This window comes from Abramis brama, assembly GCF_963993115.1.
Source record: "Abramis brama genome assembly, chromosome: 21".
NCBI lineage: Eukaryota > Metazoa > Chordata > Actinopteri > Cypriniformes > Leuciscidae > Abramis > Abramis brama.
Genome location: NC_139983.1, coordinates 24,984,961 through 25,012,092, shown reverse-complemented (window position 1 = coordinate 25,012,092; position 27,132 = coordinate 24,984,961). Strand labels below are relative to the sequence as shown.

The 27,132-nt window shown below is 36.3% G+C and overlaps 1 protein-coding gene across 1 annotated transcript; it reads left to right on the top strand.

The window, feature by feature from the left end:
• Positions 1–56: 56 nt before the first annotated feature.
• Positions 57–27,054, top strand: kcnk2a (potassium channel, subfamily K, member 2a). The gene is made up of 7 exons (XM_084096944.1): positions 57–220; positions 1,893–2,203; positions 5,769–5,886; positions 16,712–16,872; positions 19,078–19,264; positions 19,422–19,561; positions 24,757–27,054. Coding segments are annotated over exons 1-7 (1,242 nt in total). The 5' UTR covers positions 57–219; the 3' UTR covers positions 25,081–27,054.
• The last annotated feature ends 78 nt before the right edge of the window (positions 27,055–27,132 follow it).

Below are 27,132 nucleotides of genomic sequence, written 5' to 3'. Positions count from 1 at the left end.
AACCACGAAATCCACCGCTGGATTCCAAAATACTGCTCGCATGGAGATTTAAAACCGGACAGAGGCATGATAGTCCAGAAGAGAACACGGAGGGATGCGAGTGTGTTTGCTGCCATGATTAACATCCAGTTTTTGCTAGTGTGCTCCTGAGAACGGCAAGACAAGTCAAGAGGTCCAACACTCAAGACAGCCGATGAGGAAGAAGAGATTTGGCAAAGTAGTAAGTGCGAGATGTATTTTTGCATAATTGAATTGTTAATTATGTTGTAAATTCATTCACACCCGAATTATGTTCTAGGGACATCCAAATATGATCACGCTTTAATTCTACTCGAGATGCGACCATAAATGATAATCAGTCAAAATAATTGATTTGGTTCTGAACACTAGTAAAATCCAAATAATTTGACAAAGTTGATGCAAAATCACTGTGGATTCCGTTTTTTTTTAAAACAAAAGTTTTTTTCTGAAATTAAATAAAATGATAAATATAGAGTATTAGCTGGAATTCAGTATTACTGAAAGCAGATAAAAGTAAAATATAACTGTAAACACTACAATACACTTGCTACAATGGTGATGGCTATTGAAGTGCGTTCTGCAGGGGTTGAACCTTTTACCTTTAGGTGACCAGCTGAAATGATGTATCACAGCGCCACACCACCCACAGCCTTGACATGCTTTTTCCAGATTTGTAGGAGGATTATTACTGAAATCACATTTTGCAGTACAGTATGCCTCTTCTGCTTGCTTGCTTACTTCATTACAACATCATGAATGAACTTTAATGTGATCTAATGACTTGTCTTGCTCATATCAACTATAGCTTTAATGTAAAAGTCAAAATATTATTGATATACTTTTAAGTTTGGCAGTTGGAGTTTATAAAAATATTAAAAAACACCAGAGAAGTGATTTGAATGGATCTGCATGGGTTAAAGTTTCACATCCACATAAGTGGACGCAGGCATTGCTGGAAACCTCTGGGGCTTCAATAACTAACATATCTGTGAGGTAAGCATTGAGGTCTGTATTATGCACAGCTCTTAATCAGTGCAGAAACTTGTGCTGTCTTGCATAACGTAGTTCCACACGCTGCATACTGGACACTAGTTAGGAGAACATTACGTCCACTATCACTGGTTTGCTAGAGAGGGTTTTCACACTTGGCTGGAACACTGCAGAAGTCAGCTGTGAAAGAACCAAATTAATATCCTCACAGATGAAGGGCCAGATTCACTTCTACACTGATTTATTTATTTTTACAACCCTGAAAATGATTTTTTCGGTTTAATTCAGTCTGTTACTTGCCATTTCTTTGTAATTTATTGTGAAATTTACTCAAATTGTTTTTCAGAACATTTTTTTCCCCCATTCCTGCGATGATGCTCTTTTATGAAAATCCTCTTCAAAGTAAATTGTAAATGCTCGTATTAAGAAATAATCAGCCAATATTTCAACACTGTTGTGATAGCCCTATCATAAACACATGTTCCTAGGGAACAGAATTTAAAATTCTTTAGATTCAGAATAATAACAATAATAATTTTCTGAATCATAAAATCTATGTCCATAATCTAAATCAAATTCATCACTGTTTTAAAACCCTGCAGCTGTCTGTGCCTTTCATAGCGGCTATTATTTATTGATGGCTCCATGTAAAAAAAACATGAATGCGTTTTCATTCATGTACAAAGACACATGGAAAAATAAATATAGATATCTAGAAATCAAGCAGGATTCTTTAAACTGTAATACAAAATTACTGAAGCCTTATCAGCAGTTTTTTTTTTTTTACTTACTGCTGGCTTTTATACCCCCCCTCTCTCTCTCTCTCCTGCTCTCTCTCCTGCTCTTTCTCTTACCTACTCTCTCCCTTTGTTCCCCCCCAGTGGCTGCACCTGATCTTTTAGATCCTAAATCAGCCACACACAACACCAAACCACGGCTGTCGTTCTCCTCCAAGCCCATTGTGTATAACTCGGGTGATGATTGTGATACCATAACCACCGTAATGAAGTGGAAAACAGTATTGGCGATCTTCCTGCTGGTGGTCCTGTACCTGATCATCGGAGCCACGGTGTTCAAAGCTCTGGAACAGCCCCAGGAGATCTCGCAGAAGTACCTCATCCTGCAGGAGAAAATGATCTTTCTCTCTAGACATGCCTGTGTCAACACCTCTGAGCTGGAGGACCTGGTCAAGGTACAAAATCATTTACCTGTGTGCTTGAAAGTGGAATTCAAAATATTTATTTGTATAGGTAAAAATAGCCTTTTTAATGTTGATTCAAAACATAGTGGTTTTGTGTGTGGTACGTTGGGTGAATAGACTAATCTTTGCCAAAAATCAATACAGACAGCTCTGAAGTTGTCAGAAACAGTGTGCAATCTGATTAATTGGAGACACTGAAAACACTAAGCCGAAGACATGTTGGTCTGTTTCTGAAGTGTGATGCAACCATATTTCTTAGAAATAAGAGGGATGGAAAAGATTGATTGGCTGAAATTATAAACATTCTGAACAATCTGTCTTGAATGTATTTATGAAATGTTCTTATGGCTAATAACTGTATACGCTTTATCTGCTCTCCTAAAAGTGGGGTTGCTGCCAGTAATTTCTTTTAAATTATGTTTTATTAACAAAGTTCGGGAGGAGCACGCTCAGATAATTAACACGAGCGGAGAGCACTCGACAATCAACGATAAGAGGTGTATATATATTCAGCAGTCTCACCTCAATTTGTTGATCATTTAGCAGCATCCCTCCACCACCCCTTCTCCACACTTCTAGTCCTAAACATTTACATACGGGTTCGGGCTGAACTCCGAGCTCGGAGCCCTCCCCCCAGACAGCACGCCAAATACGCATTAAACTTTACTCCCTCTAATTGTATGTAAGTGTGAACTCGTGAAATTGGTTTTAGAGAGTTCAGTTAACATTACCTGTCGTGAAATTAAATCTGCCCTTTACATTACATCACTAGCTGTGCCTTCTGAAGTCTATGGTATTTACCTTTGTGCAAAAGTAGATTGCATTTATAAAATGTCACTTTCTATTCAGAGATTAATGTTTGCTGCAATTCTAGCAGCAGCGTAAAGGTCCTGGATGCTTGTGTGTGTCATTAGCTGGGTTTTCATCCACATATTCTTATGTAAATCTTAGGATATTGCTTAAAAATGCTGGAAAAAACAGCAAAAAGTATTTATTTTTTTACTGTAAATGTGCATACAATTGTGAACACATGGGATGGGAGTTCTGCTTTTGTTTTTGAAATATTTAAATAATCATTTTAATAATGTGAGCAATAGTTCTATATTTGATTTCCACACTTTTAGTGTGGTTGGGTTGTTGTGCGCTGTGATGTGTTAAACATCCTACCTATAAATATTCCTGTAGTTCTCTGACAGGCTATAAATCTACATTTTCTAACCCCAGGAGACAACTCGTACCCTCCCCCCTTACCTTTTACGATAAATTACATCCCAACACACTGCATTCATCTACTTCACATCTCTTGATTATTGTTCTGCACATCAACATGATGTTTCACATCAACACACCTCTGAACAAATGTTGATTCCTGCCTAGTTGCTTTGCTGCCAACAGCCCAAACCCAGGGAGTGATTGTAGCGGCACTTAGTTGGTGTTCACAAACAGGAAAGCCTCCCCATGGAAAGAATGGCCTCTCCCTTTTGCCTGAGCTCTCCTTCTGCCAGCTGGGAGGAGGCATGGATGAGCAGCTGGGATACACTGAGGGCTCGTCCTGACTCCTGCTATATTTAGGCCAGGAGAATCTGCACAATGTGCAGATGTTTTTGACAGTGTTTACACTGCTTACTCACTGCTTAGTGAAAACATGGCCAGTGTTTTTTGTTTTGTTTTTTTTGCTACAGTTCTCTGGACCAGGCCACTGTGGCCAGAGTTTTTATCTCAGAGTCCTTGGTGGCCCAAGACCTGATACAAGCCACTGCAGATTCAAAAAAGAGATGGATGCTTAGTGCTTGAATGTTTTGCAGTAAACAAATGAAGAAATGAGAAATTATGGGTCTTTTTTGGCCCATCTTCATCACTTTTTGGGGAGGTTCAAGGTCTAGACACCTTTTTTTGTTGAACTTTTAAGTTGAACTTATTTTAACTTGAGCATCGCATTTAATGCCGCATCATGCGCAAGACGCTGCTAAAGACGCGAGATGCGAGTGCAGCAGTTAATGATGTCTGTTTAGCGCCTTTACATTGAAAAACAATGGAAAAGTAGAACAGTGGAAAAGTGCATTCTGTGTGAACAGCCCCTTCAATTTTAATGTTTGAAATGCTTTTCTTTATTTTGGCATTAATTGCAGCTCTATTTTTCAGTTTTGTAAACCAATTTTTTGTTATTTTGGCATTATTTGCAACGTTATTTGTAATTCCTGCAGTCTTTTTTTCTTTTTTCTTTTTTTTTTTGTCGACATTACATTGTATACCAGTAATTGCAACTTTATTTTTAATCTTTGCAATGCAGTTTTCCATCATTTGGAAATTACATCTCATAACTGCCAATTTATTAAATTCAATTTTCCATTTGTTTTTGAAAAAATTTATAATTGCAACTTTTTGTGTGTGTGTGTATTTTTGCATATGCAATTTTCCATTATTTGGACATTAACAAGATTTGAACATCTTGTAATCTCAACTAAAAAAAAGAAAAGAAATTGCAATCCAATTGTTCATTATTTGGACTACATCTTGTAGTTGCAACTATTTTCACTTTATCTCGCAGTTGAGATGAGAGATGGCCATAGTACTTTCTTGCCTCATGTACATGTAATGAGAGAAAGACTGAATGAGATATGAGTTAAGGACCATGGACAGCTCCACCTTTTGCCCTTACTTACTTTAGTTTCTGAAGTTTGCATACATATGAAATGAGAACAGAACAACTTCAGCAAAGCTTTGACCTTCCACTCACTCTTTGAGTAATGTGTCCTTTTAAAGTGCTTTTTAACTTACCTAGTGTAAAAATAAGAAAAGCTATTTAAAGAACTTCACATTCCCTAAATTTGGAATCAATCCAAGCTTGTAGTAAGTGACTTTAGGTCTTCAAGGAACACACTGATCAGAGAAGCAAAAATATTGATCTCAATAATGCCAAGATCCCTTCTTTAGAAGAGGCACAGTCTGAAAAACAGTACAAGAAGTATAATATCATTCCTGCTGCACAAACAAAGGGCCACACATTTGATAAGGCAGCCATACTATAACAGATTTGACAGTGAATGAAATTACGGGACAAATTCTGTCTTAACTCCCAGCTGACACTGTAATGTGTGACGTAAAATCCAGAGATGCTGTGGAACACTGATAAAGAACAGATCCGTGTCTTTGTTTGAGGGCCTGAATGTAGGCAATTGGAGCCAGCCATCCTGCTCATTCAGAGACAGTCTGCTTCATATTTAAACGTGTTACATCTCTCCGCACAATAGCAGATGGGGTTATACTTGGAAATAGCATGGCTGAATATGATTCAACATGGGTAAATTGGAAATATAGCTGTCATTTTCTAAATAACTTTTCCTAATGAAAATTTGCCACTTTTTTTCAACCTTCATGTCATTCTTACCCTGTAATATTCTTTCTTTTGTGGATGGCATAGTATCTACTTTTGTGTTTCACAAAGAAAAAAAAAACTTTTTTTGTGTGTTTGCTCTGTTCATTGCTCTCGTTTTTGGTTTGAGTGATTCGTAAAAATTTTGGAGATTATTCCTGTGACCTGTTCTCTCATTCGCAGCAAGTGGTGGTTGCTATCCGGGCCGGGGTCAATCCCTCGGGTCACCCCTCCAATGAGAGCAGCATGTGGGACCTCAGCAGCTCCTTCTTCTTTGCAGGGACTGTCATCACCACAATAGGTAACGGCTGTTCTTGGTATCAATCCCCTAATTGATTCTTTAATTGATTAGTGACTTTTTGAACTTCATTATCACTTCATTTAGGTGATGAAAGCAACTTGGGGAAATGTGCTTGGTAAAACGAGTTTAACTCAGGGACTTAAAAGTCATATAAATAGACCACAAATAGGACTGCACAATTGATGAAAAAAAAAATCGCAATTTAATTAATTGTGATATGTGTCAGTTACAGCTTTATTTTTAAGTGTGCTCCTGTGAGTCTGTCAGCTTCTATTGGATGTGTGGGTCAGTATGATTTTATTTTTTTTTAACAGTAAAAACAGTAATATTGTTAAATATTATTACAATTTAAAATAACTGTTTTATATTTCAATATGTTTAGTTATTTATTGCTGTGAAGGCAAAGTTACATTGTCAGCAGCCATTACTCCAGTCTTCAGTGATACATGATCCTTCAGAAATCATTCTAATATGCTGATTTGGTGCTCAAGAAACATTTTTTCATAAAGAACATCTGTGCTGTCGCTGAAACTGTAATGCTGTTGCGTCTTCGTCCATTGGATCATTCATCCCTCCACCAGAGGGAGCCATCACCAGAATTCTAGTTCCACTTCCTTTGTCAGTAGTTCACTTCCTGTTTGCAGATTTTTAAACCAAAGTCACTTAAAGGCAAACCTGGCACCTTAGCCGAAAAAAGCGTAATGCCTGTTACCGCTGTGAAGGAGACAAGTGGCCGTTTAAAAAAATAATAATTTCAATGGAGGAGTGGCTTCACTATTCTGAATAAACTGCTTTTGTGAGGAAATCATAATTTAATGAATCAACAACTCATCATCTAATCTTCTATATGCTTGTTCTTAAGGTTAACATTCGTTTGTATTGATCTATTTTTAGAGTTTACACTGAAAATAATTTGCTGTTTAATAAGGGAAGTCACGGACAGGCATGATTCAGTTTCACTTATAATTCATTTCTATGGTATCCGCAAACAGTGACTGAGCTGTAAAGCTGTGAATCAAGGCACATGTGATCCAAGTTAGCCGTTACTCTTTTTCCAATGGTAGAGCCACGGACCCTCATATCTCCAAATTTCTGATTTAAACCATGCTCTCAGTAGCCATCTTTGAGAAGTACTGTCAGTTCACCTGCATACCAAGTGTTACTATTACTGCTATCTTGTCTCTTGAGCATGACCCTTTCAATGTTCTCTGGATTACCTTTTTTGGATTTGTTTGCTGTTGGACTGCCTATTTGGATTTTTGGATTTCTGCCTGTACATTGATTATGGTTACCTGTTAAACGTTTGGTTTGTATGCTCTGGACTTGTTGATTTGTTTAAAGCAACACTAAGGAACATTTTTTACCTTAAAATAATGTTTCCAAAATCGTATCAGTGGTTCATCAAGTCGTAACAGGGTGAAAGGCACTTCTGGATTCGCTTTGCGACCCTATATCTGCTATAACCACACTATGCAAGTTTGCCAAACCGGGTCGTATTTCTGTAGTTCGAGACATAAGAAAACTACAAATTTGACTTGCTTTACGTCAAGCGTTACAATAGTCATTATTTAGTTTTTCTTCGTTTCTGATGTCGCAATACATCATACTTTCATGAAATCATGCAACATACTCTACCTTGTCTGTGGACATCGTTCATTCCAAAGCCGGTGCTGGATAAACAACGAGCGTGCGTGCGACAGTAGCTGCGGGCGGCAAAATTATTTACGACAGCGGTAATGGACAATTCCGCTTCCAACCTGTAGGGGGACCGAAGAGGAAAAGTTCCTTAGTGTTGCTTTAACCCTTTCACGCATAGTGGTCACTACAGTGGACAGCTATTAAAAAAGCATTTTCTTGAATTTGCACGGGTTTTTATGGCAAAGTTGCACATCAGCCTCTTCATTGGACCCTGGTGCATCATCCTATAAATTGCAACCAAGTGGCAAGCCTTTGTGTTTCGATTTTTTTTTTTTTTCTTTTTTTTTTTTTCTCCAAACCAAGATGGCCAAGGGTCAGTCAGACATGCCAAGTTGCTCCGGAATATCCACCCATTCCTTCTATCCTAGGAGACTCTTGTAGGTAAAAAAAATATTGCAGCATCAAGCAATATCTAATGAGTCATATCGCAGTAAAATTTTCCAAGTTTTGAGTTTAGATTGAGAGAAAACTCTGATTAATCACATGTCCACTGTAGTGGACGTCATGCATCAATTGCTATATTTCAGCTACAATTCATAATTATAATGTGAATATTGTTTTTGAAATGTAAAACTTAAAAACTTAATCTGCAGTGACTTTTTTTACTGTAAATAAATGTACTTGTATTATTAGAATGTAATTTTCATTGACATAAAAAAAAGTCATGTGATTACATAATGTATGACACTTGTAATGCATTACTTTACTTGTTAGATCAAAAAGTAATCTGATTACGTAATGCATGTTACTTGTAATGCGTTTCCTTACTCATAACATCAAAAAGTAATCTGATTATGTAATGTGCGTTATTGTAATGCGTTTCTTTACTCATAACATCAAAAAGTAATCTGATTACGTAATGCATGTTACTTGTAATGCGTTTCTTTACTCGTTACATCAAAAAGTAATCTGATTAGGTAATGCACATTACTTGTAGTTAATTACTTGTTAGATCAAAAAGTAATCTGATTAGGTAATGCATGTTACTTGTAACACATTACTTTACTTGTAACATCAAAAAAGTAATCTAAATGCGTTATGCATGTTACTTGTAATGCGTTATCCCCAACACTGATCATTTCAGATGAGATTGAAAAAAACGTATCGCTAGGTTTTCTCAGAGGAGGGCTATGATAGAAATGTGCATGTCCATCTAGAACATAATCAGAATTATCAGCTAATAAGGGTAAATCTCCATACTCTGGTGCACTGGAGGGACCATCTGAGTGGTTTCCACAGTTGTACCTTGACAGACTGTAGAAAATTCTGATGGAATCACGTCCTCATGTTCTGATATCAAAGATACGCGAAGTGCAAGTTGTATGAAGCCTTTGCAATATTTTGCATTTATATTTTTTGTATATTTTATAGTTTTCACATGATTTGATATAATTGTATTGATTAGTTTGTTAAATTCACATACTTTGTGTTTGATTATTGTCTTATATTTAATATAGTATATCTTAAGTTTAAACCAACCGCATGCTGTCCACTCAAGTGGACATCTGAAGATCTCTTTGAAAAATTTGTAAAAAAATAAAATAAAAATCAATTCTTGTTTTTCATGCCCTAAGAGCAATAAAAACACATAGGAAAAAAAATCCTGACTGAGGTTATCATAATTCATGCATGAAAGGGTTAATAAACTCCAACAAATGGATTCTAAAACACAGAATACTTCGCTGGATATGAATCCAGCAGGAGTCTCACAGCCAAGAGTGGCTTTTGCTTTTCAGAGCAAGATGCTAAAGGGCTACCAGGAACAGCTAATTGCACTACTGGCTACTAATGAACATTTTACTCCGTATATTCAAGCTCTACTGTCAACCTGAACCGAACCGGTAAGGCTGGCTTTAACTGATGAGTTTTTTGGGTCTGCAGATAAATGTCTGGGTTTTTTACATCAGTGCTCAGTCTCTTTTTCACATCAACCTGATGCATCATGTCTGTTGTCTGGGATAATGATTTACAGATCCGTAGTTCATTCACATATTTTGTGCAACAAATACGAGATGTGTTTGAATATCCAGCCGGTGGGAAAGATGTTTCATTCCAATTATTACACCTACGCCAGGGCCAATCCACCGTAGCTGAATATGCCACTAAATTCCGCGCATTAGCACCATAGAGCAGATGGAACGGCGTGGCTTTAAAAACAGTTTTCCGTGAGGGATTAAATCCCGTTCTACAAGGGGAACTGGCATGTAAAGACGAATCCTTAATTCTTTCACAGTACAGTTATCTGGCAATCAAGCTTGACAGTTTAATTTGAACCCACCACTGAGCATGTTTCCCATGAATCTCCCGAACCTATTCAAATTAGGCGAAGAACGCCAGCGCCAATTACTTCACCATCTACAGTATGTTTCTACTGTGGATAACCTGGTCATCAGTGTGTCTCCTGCCCATTAAAGACAAGGGTGGAACAACCAAAGCGAGCCTAACCTCATGTTCCCTCAATTTCTCACTACCAGTCAAAATATTGAACTAATATCTAATCAGACCTGTTGTGTAACGGCTCTAGTGGATTCTGGAGCTGCAGTAAATTTGATATTTCAGCAACTGGTTCATAAATTCCAACTCCCTACTGTGCAATGCTTTCCACCATACATATCACGGCAGTTGACGACAAACCCTTTGGGAGGGAAAAATCACTCCTCAAACGGGTCTGATTAAGCTCCTGACTTTTCATACTGAGGAACTTATCCTGTTTTTCATCTCCTCACCATTGCATCCCATCATCTTGGGGTATCCTTAGCTGTCAGTACATGACCCACAGATCTCATAGAGGTGAACTCATCCAATGGTCAACCTTCTGTCTTGAACCCCACCATCCATTTCCCATGTCTGACTACCAGTGTAAAAAGCCCCAAACTTAATCTGTCCATATCCCTTAAGAATACCAGGACTTAGCAGAGGTTTTCGGCAGCGAAAAATTAAGCTAGATGAAAATCAGAACAGGAACATACAAAAGTCCATGAAAACGAAAAGGAAATGACATTAACGACTAAAATTAACACTATAATGTAAATTCTATTAATTAAAATATCAAGGGAAATAATCAACTTATGGACATGGATACCACGACAAGGATATTTACATATGATCTGAACACTCAGCATTTTATGGATTCATTTCGGTAACACTTTATTTTACAGTGTCTTTGTTACATATGTTACATGCACGTACCATAGTAATAACAGTCAAGTATGCATAATTACATGTAACTAACCCCTTAACCAAATCCTAATCCTACCCTAACCTTTAGTAAGTAGCCTACATGTAGTTGCTTAATACTCAGTACTTAAATATATAATTACACTGTAACAATGACACCTTAAAATAAAATGTAACCTTCATTTCTTAGCAAATAATCAGCAGCTGCATTTTTCATTTTGACTTCATCACTAAGGATGTGTAGGAAATTGCATTAATGTAATTTAATAAGCTTGATTAATGAACCTTAACTAATCCTTTGAACAGCTTTGACTGTTCTTGAATACATGTGTAAGACACCTTTGAAACCTGCTGGAACGGAGCCAAGTAGTGGACTAAAGAGCAAGCCCCCCTTCATCAATCCCCCACAGTGTCCCTACCTGGGTTGCGAAGTATAAATTGCAATTAATGAACTGAGCAGGTCTGACAGCTTGACCTTTTATACAGTTGAAAGAGGCCAATTTCTTGGGGCTGCACACATCTCCATGTTTTATGTACATGTTAAAGTTTGGGGGCCCTAAAAATGTTTGTTTAATGAAATTAATGCTTTTATTCAGCAAAGATGCATTAAATTGAACAAAAGTGACAGTAAAGACATATATAATGTTACAAAAGATTTCTATTTTAAATAAATGCTGTCCTCTATTCATCAAAGAATCGTGAAAAAAGTCACGTTTCCACAGAAATATTAAGCAGCACGACCGTTTTCAACATTGATAATAAGAAATGTTTCTTGAGTAGTAAATCAGCCAATTAGAATGATTTCTGAAGGATTATGTGACACTGAAGACTGGAGTAATGATGCTGAAAATTCAGCTTTGCCATCAGGAATAATTGATCAAATATATTATTTTCCCATTTTATGGTAAAATAAATGCACCCTTCATGAGCATGTGTGTATATGTGCGTGAGTTGGATTGTTTTAACAATTCTGTTAAAAACAGGTTGCTTGGAGTTATTTTATTAATGTTGTTGTATTATTTTGCATGAATCAACATCATCCATAATGTGTTTGTCACCCAAGGGAGTCAATTTATAGGCTTGGCCTTTAAAGCTCCAACTGCTAATTTGTTTACCAATAGGTGACCAAATAATTATTCTTTTTTGACATTTGAACGAAAACCTTTCAACTCCACCTGGCCACCTCCATCAGCAAGGATGCACTCACTTTGTAGTGTCCTTATGCGTTCATCTGTTGGTGAGGGCATCACATTCGCTAACAGGCATCAGCACGTGTGCAGAGTATTTGCCAAAGCTAAAGCCCTCAAAAGACACACTTGTGTGTTCATTAAGCTCTTTTTGCGTTGGTCTTCCAGTAAGTAGTGCTTCTTCTCTAATGAGGGTGGCATGACATGGTTTTGTTCCCTGTGTCAAACTGACTTGTGTTGTGCTCTAAGACAGCACATGACATTCATTTCTCATCCGATTTGAGAACAGATATTATCCTGCTTTAACACATAATTTCAGTCATTTAGGTGTTATGACTCATGAATGTGTTCATGGTGCTTTTCAGTACTGGGACTACAGCTACTTTGTGTGTACATTTGTACAATACTTTTAGGTACTTTTATTTTCATTGTTATCATTATGATTATTATTCGGATGAAAACTTGAGGTGTTAAAATAGTCGTAGGTATCCAGTAAAAAATTGTACAGTCCATAAATTTCTCTACCTGGAGAACAAATATGACTTGATGCCCTAAAGTAACATGTTTTGATAAACATTATCATTGTGTTTATTTCATTTTTAAAGCTATTGTTTACAAAATCAGCAAGTGATCAACAAATGTAAGACTTTGTGACAACTGGTATGAATACAGACTTAACTTGAGTCAGTGTTCAGGGTTGAGAATGCTGACTCACAGTATGTTGAACAAAACAAAGTCAGACTGTTTGCATGTGGTAGACAGAACAAAAAAGATATATTGGTTAAGCTAAGCGAATAAGAGCATATTTAATTTTTTTTCAATGAAGGTTCTGTTTTCATCATCGATTTCGCTTTCATTGATCAAGACACATGTGCTGACATATCACTGCATCAAATCCTGTGGCTCATGTTTTCTTACATCTGAAGATTTGTTTGCATTGAAGTCATTTGCATAAATGTATAGATATGACACAATTAATATATTATATGTGCATTGGAACAGAGCCGGTTTATGTTTGGGAAACTTGTTTTTATTTGAGCAGCTATTTTATCAAAATCAATTCAATCAATTGGGGGCTGCAAAAAAAAAAAAAGATTGGCAGAATGGTTTTGGCCCACTGGCCACCAGTTTGTGTTCTTATCTAGGTCTATGACAAATTAATTACTCGTTGTTTGTTTCTATTTAAGGTCAGGAAGCATGATGTTATCTATCTGAACAATGAAGTGTCTGGCCACAGTATTTTTTGTATAAGGAGAAAATGGAAATGCTGAAGCCATTAACATGCATTATAAATTTTTATATACTTAAATCCTCATAGTTAATCTGCTGGAACAAGTATGATATTATCCAACCATGAACATATGTGCATAATTCTTCCAAAAGGCTATGTGTAAAGACATTACAGTTATTCGTCTCCATTGTGCCGTGTGTAATTAAGGTTGTCTCGTAGGAAACCATTTTATGTCTCTTTCAAGGTTTTTTGATTTAATCAGATTTAAAAGAGGACCGAGTGCATGAGGAGTGATTGAGCACAGTTATTGAGTTTCAAGGAAAAAGGAAAGGTAATTGGATGGAGGCTCTTGTGGAAATGCCCCCAACTGCTGTGCTTCACTCAGGGTGGGCCTGTCCAGTGGCTTAGCTTTTTGCTCTTGTAATTGCTTAAATTCCTGTTGTGGTAGTATTACACACACTACAACCACTGGTATTCTTGCTGTATTCTCACATTTTAGTATACAAAATGAGTCAAACTTTCTTGAAAAAATAATGCACTTAGTTTTAATCATTTTTGTTTCAAAGCTTGTTTGTTTTTGTATGTCTTTGTAAATGCATAATGTAATGCATTTCAGACTTAAAAGGAAATTTTCTAAATGCTACATTCTCTTCATACTCCTAGAGCAAAATCATAATCTGGGTTGTAACCAAGGGATTTGGTAGATTTGTTTTGAACCAGGGCTTAATAGGTGAAAAAAATAATCGAATCGGTTCCTTTGAGCGAACTTCGACGCTGCGTTATTGCGTTGACGCGATGGGAATGTTGTCAGTGTGACCGGAATCTGAATCATGTGTACACATGCACCAATGTCATTGGCCATGTATAAAGTTAAATGACGCTACGCAGTACGTGACTTGTGTCTATAAAATGTCGCCTGACACGGCATCACCAGCTTCTTTGTGTTTAGAAGTCGCTTGTCTGTATAGTTCGTCACAGTGTATGTGTTTTAGAGCAAGAGTTTGACTTAAAACGGAGAATAAAGCCCTATTCGGACGGGACTAGTTTAAAGGGATACTCCACTTTTTTTGGAAATAGGCTCATTTTACAACTCACCCAGAGTTAAACAGTTGAGTTTTACCGTTTTCGAATCCATTCAGCCGAACTCCGGGTCTGGCGGTACCACTTTTAGCAAAGAGTTTCGATTATTTTTCCTATTTAAAACTTGACTCTTCTGTAGTTACATCGTGCCAGCAGGCGTAATGATATGACGCAGCACCTGAAAATAGTCCCCAGCTCGTAAGTTTGTCTAACCTATTAGATCTATTTTCAGGCGCTCAGGCACTCATGGTACGGATCAAAGTTTCTTGATTATTACGCAGGAATGAGAGTATAGTTCCTAGCCATATCAGCCTAGAAAATCACAACTTTACATTTTCCGTCGGTCTTAGTACATGATGTAACTACAGAAGAGTCAAGTTTTAAATAGGAAAAATATCTAAACTCTTTGGTCATTTCTTTGAGAGCGATGCTAATGGTCCTGTCCGATTCACTGATCTATGCTAAGCTATGCTAAAAGTGGTACCGCCAGACCCGGAGATCGGCTGAATGGATTCGAAAACGGTAAAACTCAACTGTTTATCTCTGGGGGAGTTGTAAAATAAGCCTATTTCCAAAAAAAGTGGAGTATCCCTTTAACATGGAGAGGTGGGGTAAAGTAATAATTACCAGAGCTTCTCTGTGTTTTAGTCCCGTCCGAATGTGCCAGTAATCATTATGGACAATGTCAGTAAAGACTATGGCGACTTTTACCTTCAGTAAAAAGGTCTGGAAAAATGACCACAGGTAATACTAATCCCGTGCGAATAGACCCGCTGTAAATATGTACGTAAATATTTCCTCATTTCCTGTTTAAAAGTAGTTTTCCACGGTTTTTCCAAGTATGCAGACGCTTGAAAAAGCATTCAGTTGCGTTCTAGATGCTGGGACAAGTCTGTGGCAAAACTAGTGTTTTCCACATACCCTTCAGATCAGAAAGAAGATCGAAAGCACTTGTTAGAGGCATGAAACATCTTTTAGCGTTAGGTAAGTGCCTATTACCAACACAATCCAATCTGAAGTTAAATACATCGTTCGACCAGACATAATAGGTTATGTGTTTGCGCACGTGATATCACAAAGCAACATAATAAGCACATGATGACAGGAAGGTGACGGCGTTGTGTAAATTGAGTTACTCCTCCCACTTCTGCTAGTTTTACTGAGATATCTAATCCCGTGCAAATTGGCCATTAATATTACAGACGTCCTGTGGTAAAATTTACATTACTCCATCCACCCTTGTAAAGTTAATCTTGTCCAAATAGGGCTTAAGTGTAGGATATTTGTTCTGCCATGTCCAACATATATTTCTGAGGGTGACAGGCAATAATTTTGTGCATGGGATCAGAGCATGCTAGTTCAGCTCTTGAGGGAGCTGACTGTTCTCACTGCAATCGCTTTTCAGCGAGAAAGCTCCGCTCCTGGCCCCTGAGTGTTACCAGCCTATAGATTCTGGTCTCTCGACTGAGGTCTATTTTCATCATGGTGTGAACCGCGTCATCTAAACCCAGTTAACTGCCTGGTTGGTTCAGTACTGGAGTTCCTTCAGAACTAAACTCCAGGACTAAACCCTGCTACCACGAAGGAGTATGTTGCTGCTATTTCGGCTTGCCACATTCACATACTGGGGCTTCTGTAAGACGCATGTCTTGGTTTCCCGCATCTTACGAGGTGTCAGAAGGCTCAGGTCTGTCTGCAGACCACGGGTTCCTTCATGGGATCTATACTGCCTCAGAGAAGCTTCTGACTCTTAAGGTAGCTCTCTTGATACCAATAACTTTTTTTAAGAGGGTTGGAGATTTGCAGGCCCTCTCAATTTTCTTAATTATCGGTTTGACTCAAGAAAATGGTCAACAAAATATCTTACAAGCTTTAGAAAACAACAAAATGTTTCAGAAAGCACAGTAACACTCCAGCTAATAAAAGTGAGTTCTTAGAACATTTTGTGAACTTTCCCATTAAATTATGAAAACGTTGTTTGTTATCTGAACATTCAAAATGGGCAGTTTTTTTTTAATGTTTTTAAAATGTTTTTTTTTGTTATTTTGTTTTGATTCTTGGTGACCGTTAAGGTAATGTATTTTCTAATTTATCACTTTGCAAGTATTATGGGAACATTACCTTTGAATGTTCTCTGAATTATCTGAAAAAGTAGCGAGTAGTAACATTTAAAAGACATTAGACTAACATCCAACTAAAAAGTTTCAGAAAAACGTTTCATGAATGATGTATAAATAAAATTTTGGTGCTAATGATTTGAGAGCATTATTAAAGAGCTGACAACTTTGAACAAACATTCTATTAATGTTACTGGAAGAACGTTTGTTCATAACTTTAAGAGAACCTTACTAGAACATTAACCAAAGTTCTGAGAACATTCTCTGTTAGCTGGGACCTGTATGTTTTTGCAGATCATTCCTACACATAATGTCTGGGACTTCTCTTTCTGCAGGGTTTGGAAATGTCTCTCCACACACAAAAGGTGGCAGGATCTTTTGCATTATCTACGCACTACTGGGGATCCCACTCTTTGGGTTCCTCTTGGCAGGAGTGGGCGATCAGCTGGGAACAATATTTGGCAAAGGAATCGCCAAAGTGGAAAAGATGTTTGTGGTGAGAGAAAATTAAGCTAAAATCATGAACATAAAACTATCAAAACCATTACCATTAGTTCACATTATAATCTATCATTATAATAATTTTACTTGTGCAGCAGTTTCTAGAATCATACATCTATGCTAACTTGTTTCCAGAAATGTTGACCTGAACAATGTATATAGCTATTCAAGTTAAAACAACAGATTAGACCAATTCTGTGAAATATTTATAAAAACTTAATGTGTAATAACCACCATGGTAAGTCAAAAGATTACATCTAAACAACAATATATAATTTATAATTTGTGCACCTCAAATCCCTTCAATCAGAAATGCACTTTATTGTCTTCGCTCAATAAATCCCCTGCAGCTATAAAATACTGATTGTTTTGAAGAAATGCTTGCTTGCTACTAATAGCCTTGTTTGGTGCTGCAGAACATGCGGCCACTTTAATGATTCGCTGTAATAACTTAAGTGCCTCTGGTGGCCATCTTGTTTATACTCGTTGCACATACACCACCATTCTTTTCTGCTGAGCTGTTGTGTTTTGGCACAGGAACAATTTGGAACATTGACGTGTACAATGAAGAGCACAATACAGTGTTTTTGTCAGAAGTCAATACAGCATAGTGAATTATTTATTGCTGGTGCACTCATTCTGTTGTGTACCACATAATAAACACAATATGGCTGAAGGCCGAAAGAAAAAAAAAAGAAAATTTCTAAGGGCAAGTGTTTATTTCACAAACTCTACTCAATGAATTTGCTTGTCGAGTGCAGCTTTCTGTCCTGTGATGACATATTTCCACATTTTCTAGCCTTGAGTTACATCAAGAATCATCATTCATGATGCTGGTTAGTTGCAGCGTTTGATTGGACAAAACTCTGATTAGTGCAGCACAAGTCATCAGTTTCCTTCATCCATTCTTTATGATCTATATTTTGGTCCTGTTCCTATTTTTGCACATTTTAAATGTGTATATTTGCTAAAAAATTCAACATTTTGTAGTACCCTACCATCTAGGTGTACTCAAAGCGAACACAAATTGACTAAAGGCCATAAAGCTCTCATTTTGAGGGGGTCTTTAAACTAGTGATTGGCCAGTATTTCAGCCAGGCTGATTATTCGTCCTACAGTATATTTGGCTTGAGATTATCGGCATTAGGCAATAACTGTACATGTTTGGCTAATTAATGTATATTAATGCAGTCTATTAATAAAGCCTGATATAAGTATTAATAGCGCTTAATAATTTCTAAACATTTTTGTGTGAATTGAGTAAATGTGTAAAACAAAAATATTAATTTAATTCAAACATACGATTCAACTGCACTATTTTTTTTTTAATCAGAAAATAGACATCATTATGGCATTACACAAGATCATTTATCTAGATGAAGTATTTTACAGCTGAACAATTCTAAAAATGTAAATTCACAATAATTTATTTTAAGATTGGATTACATTTTAAAATTGCCTGATATTTCCAGGTTTTCCATGAGTGTGGGAGTATCAAATGACAGGTAACAGTGTGAAATGTCATTGGAAGTTGATTTATTATTTTCATAAATTTCACTAAATTTCAAATCTATTTGTTTGTGATTTTTATTTATTAATTTACTTTATTTTTTTGTATGCACACTACCATTCAAAAGGTACGTTTTTTTTTTTTTTGTTTGTTTTTTTTTTTAAAGAAATTAATAGTTTTTTATTTAATAAGGATGCATTAAAGGATGCACAAAAGATATTTACATTTGTTACAAAATATTTTATATTTTAATATTAAGCAGCTGATCATTGATAAGTACCAAATCAGCATATGATTTTTGAAGGATCATGTGACACTGAAGAGTAATGATGATAAAAAATTCAGCAATAAATTACATTTTCAAATATATAAAAAATAGAAAAGTCATAATTCTTCACAATATTACTGTCTATACTGTGTTTTTAGTCATATAAATGCATCCTTGGTGAGCAAAAGAGACTTTAAAAAACATTATAAAATCGTATCGATCCCAAACTTTTGAATGGTAGTGTGCTTCTCTATGTCTCATGTGTGACAGTGTATACTAGATGCCAGACATTGCATAAGAATGATTGTTTTCAGACGGTTTCTGGTTAAGTATTGTGGACGTCTGTCAACAGTGATTATGAGCTTAATTGTCTTTTCCACCCGTCATTCTCAACCTCTCTTCGCATCTGTTTTTCCTTACAGAAATGGAACGTGAGCCAAACTAAAATCCGTGTGACATCCACAGTCCTGTTCATCCTGTTTGGGTGCCTGCTGTTTGTGGCTCTCCCCGCTCTCATCTTCCAACACATTGAAGGCTGGAGCACTCTGGAGGCCATCTACTTTGTCGTCATCACTTTAACCACTATTGGATTTGGAGACTTTGTGGCAGGTGAATGAAGTCACTATTTCTGCTCCTTCAATCTCAATTTCAAGCACTTTTGTTAGTTTCTGACAGCAAACAAATACCCTGCAAACAACTCAAACTGAAGTAGTCAAGTGTATTCATGAGCTCGGTGGGTTGATGTGGGTTCATTTATCTCATTCAGGAGGCTCTGAGATCGAGTATCTGGACTATTATAAGCCCTTGGTGTGGTTTTGGATCCTGGTGGGTCTTGCCTACTTCGCTGCAGTTCTCAGCATGATTGGAGACTGGCTCCGGGTCATCTCCAAGAAAACCAAAGAGGAGGTATGTGCTTATTGATATGCTTTCAGGCAACCCCAGGTTGAGAGCACTTCTGTTCCACACTTTTTAAGCAAAAATCTGAATTTCAGAATTTTAGCTCCCTCTCAGTTCCAGTGTGAATTGGTTATGAACCACAGGATGTTGAATTGGGATATATTAGAAAGGAAATTTACTGTATTGCACTTCAATACAGACACACAGCAGAAGAGTTTTATTTCTCTGGGCTAGAACAGATGGTGTTATTTAAAATCTCTACCATGTAAGCCTGTTAATTATGGACATATAGTATAAATATCAATACTTTTGATAGTGATGGTGTATTGGGAGGATCAGTATCACATACAAATATTGATTCTAAGTGTTGGTTAAACTAGCCATTTTACTATTATTTACTATTAGTTAATAATTATTAACTATATTATACAATAGTTGTTGAGAACAAAAAATAAAAAAATAGAAATCTGATAATCTGCAGTTTTAGCCTAAACTGGTGTTAAAACTGATGGCTTCTAAAAAAACAAAAAAACAATGGCTATATTTGCCCATTTTATCATCAGAAATTATGTTTTCATGTATGGCATCAATTTCAGTGATATTAATAATATTTTATTATATTATAACCTTTTTTGGAAATACATATGCTGCGTGCTTGAAAACATGTTTAGCTATAAACTACTGTTCAAATGTTTGGGGGTCAGTAGGGGTTTTTTTTATAAAGAAATTATGCATTATACATAAAGGTATTTTTAATGCAGTAATTGTCTTGTAATGTACCTTTTATAATGTATTGTATGGTCTCATGAATCATTGTAACCACATTTATAATAGTTATTTTATCATTGAACACAACTTTAGAAAGTATAATGCATTAGGGATGTGCCGGTATCAAATTTTCATGCTGCGATTAATTGATTGAGCTTTTATCACGGTATACGGTATTATCACGATATTTTAATTGCTCAAGAGAAACGAATGGATTGGGAGGGGATGTAAAAAAAAAAAAAACTTGCATCACAATAGGTGTAATTGTGATTGTCAAAACATTTGGTAACTAAACAGAATTTTACACAATTTTCACGATTTCAATTCAATTCTTGGGATTTGATTTCAATCTTGATTCAATATTGACTCTTTGGATAAATATTAGGTAGGCTACAGTAGATAGCCTACATGTTAATTTTTCTCAAGAAAAAATATATCTCACATAATGTTGTAAACATACAGATAGAGAGCCCTGTCAGCTGGTATTATTAAAGGTTAAAAATTAACAAATTAAATTAAATAATATAATTTGGTTTTCATTATAATAACAATTATGACACAAGTAAAAATATAATACAAATGTAATATAGTGCATATATTTAGCAAAATACTCCTCTCTATAGCTATTTTTTCTAGTACACTAACGTGTTGGTCATTAAATGGCTTTCCTGAGGTAAATGTAACGTTCTGTGACATAATTGTTCACCTGCAGTTTTATTGACCTCTTTCCGTGGTTGAAAAACACTGATTGATCGATATTATGTATGAGGCATATATACCTTTCGGTAAGTTGTACTGTATCTTTAAATAAAAAGTAACAGATGATCGGTTTACTTGAACTGAGGCACTACAGCGATCGGTCACGTCACATTTACAAGCGCCAAAACGGTATTTATTGTCTGAATTTCGCAATAAAATGGACAGAACATGAGAGCTGAGAATTTTTTTCATATCAAAAGTAACCTGCTCTGTCTAGTCTGTCGGTCTCCGTGTCCTCTTTGCTCCGTGATTTTTCTCTGCGTGAGAAAATGGATGTGTGGCGCGAGAGCGTGTGAAAAGTGTACGTTAAATTGCGTGAGTCTCATGCTGAAGTTGGCAGCCCTGCTTTTAGAAGGGGGATAAATCCTTTATTTTACTGTCTATGGATAAATCGTCGACAGCGTTCCTCCTTCCGCCATGCTTCTTCATGTGAGGATTGTTTACATTAGTGCGCACTGCGCCGCCTGCACACAGGGCTTCTACATGTGGGGATTGTTTACATCAGAGTGCGCACGTGTTTCGCGCAGCATATACGCAGTGTTTGTTTAAGCGGTTGATGGAAAATAAGCTAATGCGCGTTCTATAAATATAAATTCTGATCTATTATTTTTCACGGTATTTTGAAGTGCCCGCGATAACAATATCGTGCATATTCATTACCGCGATTTATCGCATTACCGAATACCGGCACATGTCTATAATGCATTAAAACGCATTGCAAACAATCAATTTCAGAATCTGCAAATATTATAATGCACTTTAAATTGGGTTACAATTATTTATGAAAAGATATAATGCATTATACATAAGGGCTTTAGGTAAAGTGTTGCTGAAACTTTTCAATTATGTATTCTGTTTGCAACCTAAATTCCAATTCAGAAATGAAATGTGGATGAGGGCATTCCCAGTTCAAACATAAACGCTGAATGACACACAACCCTTGACTGTACTTATTAATATTTGCCGAGTAGTTACATCACAAAGTTTTCCATCACAACTGTACCCTGCAAAATTCTGTACAGTTGATTTAATGTCTACTGAGCTGTATTCTCCACAATATGAAAGAGGCATTTGACTTTATTGCTTGTATAGCATTTCTATAAAGATTATGTGTTTTATGAGGCCTGTATGAAATCTTCAAGGTCATGTCGAGGAGTTCATTGTGTGTTATCATGGCTTTGTTTGCTATGTAGTTCACAGCAGAAAGTTACAATGTGTCGGGGGCCAATCACAGATCAGCGCTGTTTAGATTTCATTTACTCTAGTGTATAAAACGAATGAGCTTCAGCCTGGAGAATTATGTGCTTGCATTAGCTGGAACAGAAGGTTTGCTCTGTCTGAAACACGTGATGAGACATTTTCTCATATGATGAGATGATAAAAGTGCAGTTTTCTGACGTCATACTCTATAGCATTACAAAAGACATAATTACTTTTATGTTTAAGAGCTGGGATTTGTCCTTTACAAGAACATGTACGGAAAGTCTCACAAAAAGCAGAATGTAGGCCTCAGTATTATTCAGTTTCCCTGTGTGAAGCAGCAGAAAACTGTAAATCTGAACCTGAAAATGTATATACTGAAGTCAATTATCACATCTTACTGGAAGTCAAGGAGAAGGCAAATGCAGTGCAGGATTAATGTGAATGAAAGGTCTAAATGACCCAGTTCTGCTACCTGATTCTCACCTGTTTCTTAAGTGCTGTAAAGGTGTTGTGTAGCACACACAATCTTATTTTCTTCTGAATAATCATCTCAAATTAGAACTTTTCAAGAGTTCTGTGACCAACTTACCATCTAATGACCTCATTAGAGAGGAAAGCAAATGTTCCTTGTTTACTTGTATCAGATTTTCTCAGTGGTGTTACTCTCTTATTAGTTTTCTTCCTACTACAACTTCTGTTTTGAGAGGCGACCCATGCAATTTGTCTTGACATTGTCTTGGCTTATAGTGAACTATTTCTTCCTGAATAAATTAAAGTGGTAAATTTTAATATATTTTAAGGGGCTTTCTGGTAATAGTGCATCTGGAGAATCTCAAGCACAAAGCTGAGAACATTTAGAGACTATAGTCTTACACTGTAATTTTTGTGTAACTGTATAGTCCAGTCATTTTAAGCCAAAATGGGGGTCAACCTTGAACAAATTGCAACAGAAGCAAACTCAACTGATTTTGTATCCTCAATATGTCCCGAGTAAGGAAAAAAAAGTCCCGAAGAATCCCATTAGGGGAAAGTTTCGAAAAAGACCCAAATATAGCCTATTCATACGCCTATTCATTCTTTTTCTTACATGAATAGGGTAAAAAATTTAACCTTTAGATATCACCATGAAAATTACTGAGTTGATTACTTGCATCAAGACAAACAAAAAAATGTATTACAAGTTTTTTTTTTTTATTGTTTGTTAACATGGACAAACAGTGCATAATCTAATTACGTATGTGCTAATTTGCATAAATACCACAACAGATCTAAACATTGGGTCTGGCCAGGTGAAAATGTCTTGTTGAATCTTGTTGACATATAACAGTAAAATACTTGATGTTAAGGTCTGAATGGAACCCATTTAGGCTACCCATGAACATTAATACATAGAGGCATATTTGACTTGAAAGTGTACAGCGACGTGCAAATACTTCAGCAATTGAAAAAGACACTGTACTGTTTCCACACTTTATCAGGCAGCACAATCATTTTCAACTGCGATTAATAATAATCATAATAGTAATACTATTATGGGTTATGTAAGTACCAAATCAGCACATTATGATTTCTTATATAACAGGTTTTTCTTGTAGATTCACTAGACTGGAATATTGGCTGCTGAAAATGGGACTTCATTCATCACGGTTTTCTTGTATTTTGAAATATTATTACCCTTTAAAATAATGTTTCATGTTTTCTATTTTAAATATATTTTAAATTTAAGAGTTTATATTTGTATTCCTGTTATGTCACAGCTGAATTCATAGCTCCAGTCTTCAGTGTCACTTGATCTTTCAGATATCATTCTAATATGCTGATTTGCTGCTTAAGAAACATTTTTAGTTGTAGTAACATTGTATTGTTGTAAATGTTTGAAAGAGTTGTGCAGCTTAGTGTTTTTATGGAAACTCTGATTTTAAAAAAATCAGGATTCTTTGATGAATAGAAAGATTATTTGACATAGAATTTAGTCTTTATTTAGTATTAGTTTGTTACAACAATATGCATGGTATATATTACAGTAAATACACAAATATTGGAAAGGGTAATCACAAAAATAGGAAAAATTGTATTATAGTTTGACCAACATGCCAATCTATTGTTACACCAGATGTGGCCCGGATCTGGGCCGACACTGTTGCGGTCTGGAATAAATTGCACAAATGTTTTTAAGTATCACATGATAAGCCCAATAACAGCTATGGATTGGGATGAGGGGGTCCTAAAAATCTATACACGCATGCACACTGTGGTTGAGTTATACAGTCTTATAGCACCAGGCCCGAATTACTTTCTTTAACACTCCCAGCTGCACTGAGGCTGAGTCAGCCCACATGCCTCTCATTCCCTCTAACTGAAACATTTTCACAGAAAACAGATTTTCGAAGTTCTGATTTGCACCTCTTAAATGCTTCTAAACACACATGACCGTTGACTGCGTTTGGTCCCACTGACAATTCCTCATGTTCCAGGTGGGAGAGTTCCGCGCACACGCTGCAGAATGGACTGCTAATGTGTCGGCGGAATTCAAAGAGACGCGCCGCCGCCTGAGCGTGGAAGTTTACGACAAGTTTCAGCGGGCGGCGTACATCAAGCGCAAGCTGTCGTCGGAGCTGGGACAAAATCCAGGTCAGGACATGCCATGCAGGAGGACCCTGTCCGTGAACTACACAGATGAACTAGAGAAAGAAGGTCTCCCGACCCTGACCAAAAATGGCAGTCTGTACCTGAACGGTCTTACCCCGGAATGCCACGATCACGGCGAGATCTCCATCATTGAACATCTCAAATGCTAAAACACTGATAAAGAAGAACAGGAAGATTCATTTGTGTCTACATCTATTTTTGATCACAAAGCTATATCTTTCCTGGATGTATATGGATGTGCTTTTATCACAGTTTTCAATGTACTGGAATGAGAAGGGGACTTTATGCCTTGTGCCAGTGAAATTATCCTGTGGAATGAAGATGAAGTGTGTGTTCTTGAGCAGAACAGGACAACAGCTTTTACTTTCCAATTAATCATATTTGTGCCTTATAGACTGCCCAGAAGCTGCTACTCTGATACAGTACGTACAGTTGAAATGTATTGTTATTTTAGATGATGAACCACCAATCTTGTCCAAACACTGACAAATTTATTTGTTTTATTGATGCGTATCGCAAACCCAGCATGTGTAAGCATTTTGTTAATAAACTATTACAGGATCAGGCAAGAATGGTTGAGCGTTTATGATGCTGACAGATGTGATTGGTGGCTCACCAGTTGTTTATATCTTGATTTTTAAAAAATCTACATTCACATTCTGTTTAAGAGCAGTTGTGACCGAAAATACATTAAACAGTGTTAGGGTCGAAGCATCTCACATTGTTTTACTGTATAATTTTTGATGTGATTTGCACCAATAGCATGATTCTGTAAGCAAATACAATTTTTCTGATAGAACCGGTCGTAAGTGGACATACGGCTACATCAATAATCATATGTTGACTGCTGAATGAAGTTGTGTGGTAATGCAATGTATTAATATATTTCTAGCAATGTAACATGGCATTATATTTTCCTTTAGCCTGCACATGATTTAAAGTGATAGTTCACCCAAAAATGACAATTGTCATCATTTACTCACCGTCATGTCGTTCCCAACGTGTATGGTTTTCTTAAGTGTAACTCAAAAGGGGAAATTTTAAAGAATGTTGAAAATTCACTGAAAATCTTAATGTGGTTTATGAATAAATCATTCATTTGAGTTGGATCTTGGTAAATCGGTTTAAGATTCAATCACAAAAGTCTGGAACTGCATGAGGGTGATTAAATGATGGCAGAATTAGAATTTTGTGTTTTTTTTGGGAGAAATTTTCCTTTAAACTCATATAATTTAAAGCCAAATGAAACGACTGTGGAAACAAGTAAACAGAGGAATGGCCAAAGAGAAATGTGTTTTTAGAAAACTTTTCAGACTGTTCAGTTTTAATCTATTTTGTCATAAGCAACTATTTTTTCATATGTTTTTAATAATGGCATACATTTACCAAAATGTGCAGTTTTGAGGTCTAAATGTACAGAATGACCATGAATGTTCTGTCAAATCCATGTAGGCTTTGTGTCAATGCTGAGTGGATGATATACCGTAATGATTGATAAGCATAAGACAACCTACAGTAGACTGACTGAGAGAAAAGCAAACTCATCAGGTTTTTATTATTATTATTATTATTATTATTGTAAAAGCTTAATTCTTTTGACACTGGCATCAGCTGAAACATACAATAGCCTTTGGCATTTCCTCATAGTGTATTGTGAGGTTAGCAGTGATGGGTATGAATGGAAAGATTTTCAACACCAGCTAAACATCCAATTCATTACACTTTTTCAATGTTAAAATGAGGTTTATTCAAACAAGATATATGCATTTCAGTGTGATGATATTTTCTGGTTTAAGAACACTGAGACACTGGAAAATCACACATTTTTCACAATCTTCTTGCCTAGATTTTAACACTTGTCAGATGATTGTCAAAACAGTGCCATATAACTGTAGTAACAGTATGTTTATCTTGCCTTTGCTCTGTCTTCAACATTTAAACTGAAAACTGCTAGAAGTCATGGTTGTTAAGCTTGGATCTTTCTTATGCTAATAGCTTTGTTTTTTTGTTTTTTTTCAACAGCATTTTTATGAGCATTATTTGTGATGTTTCTACACAGTTTTGCATCTCGGTGCTTTGCTTTTAAATAAGCAGAATAAACAAACCGATATTCTTATTCTTCAGGAGATTGAGTTTTTTTTATGTCTAATAGAATTGCAACTTGCCATATTGTTTTTAGAAAATTCTATTGTTCCCGAATT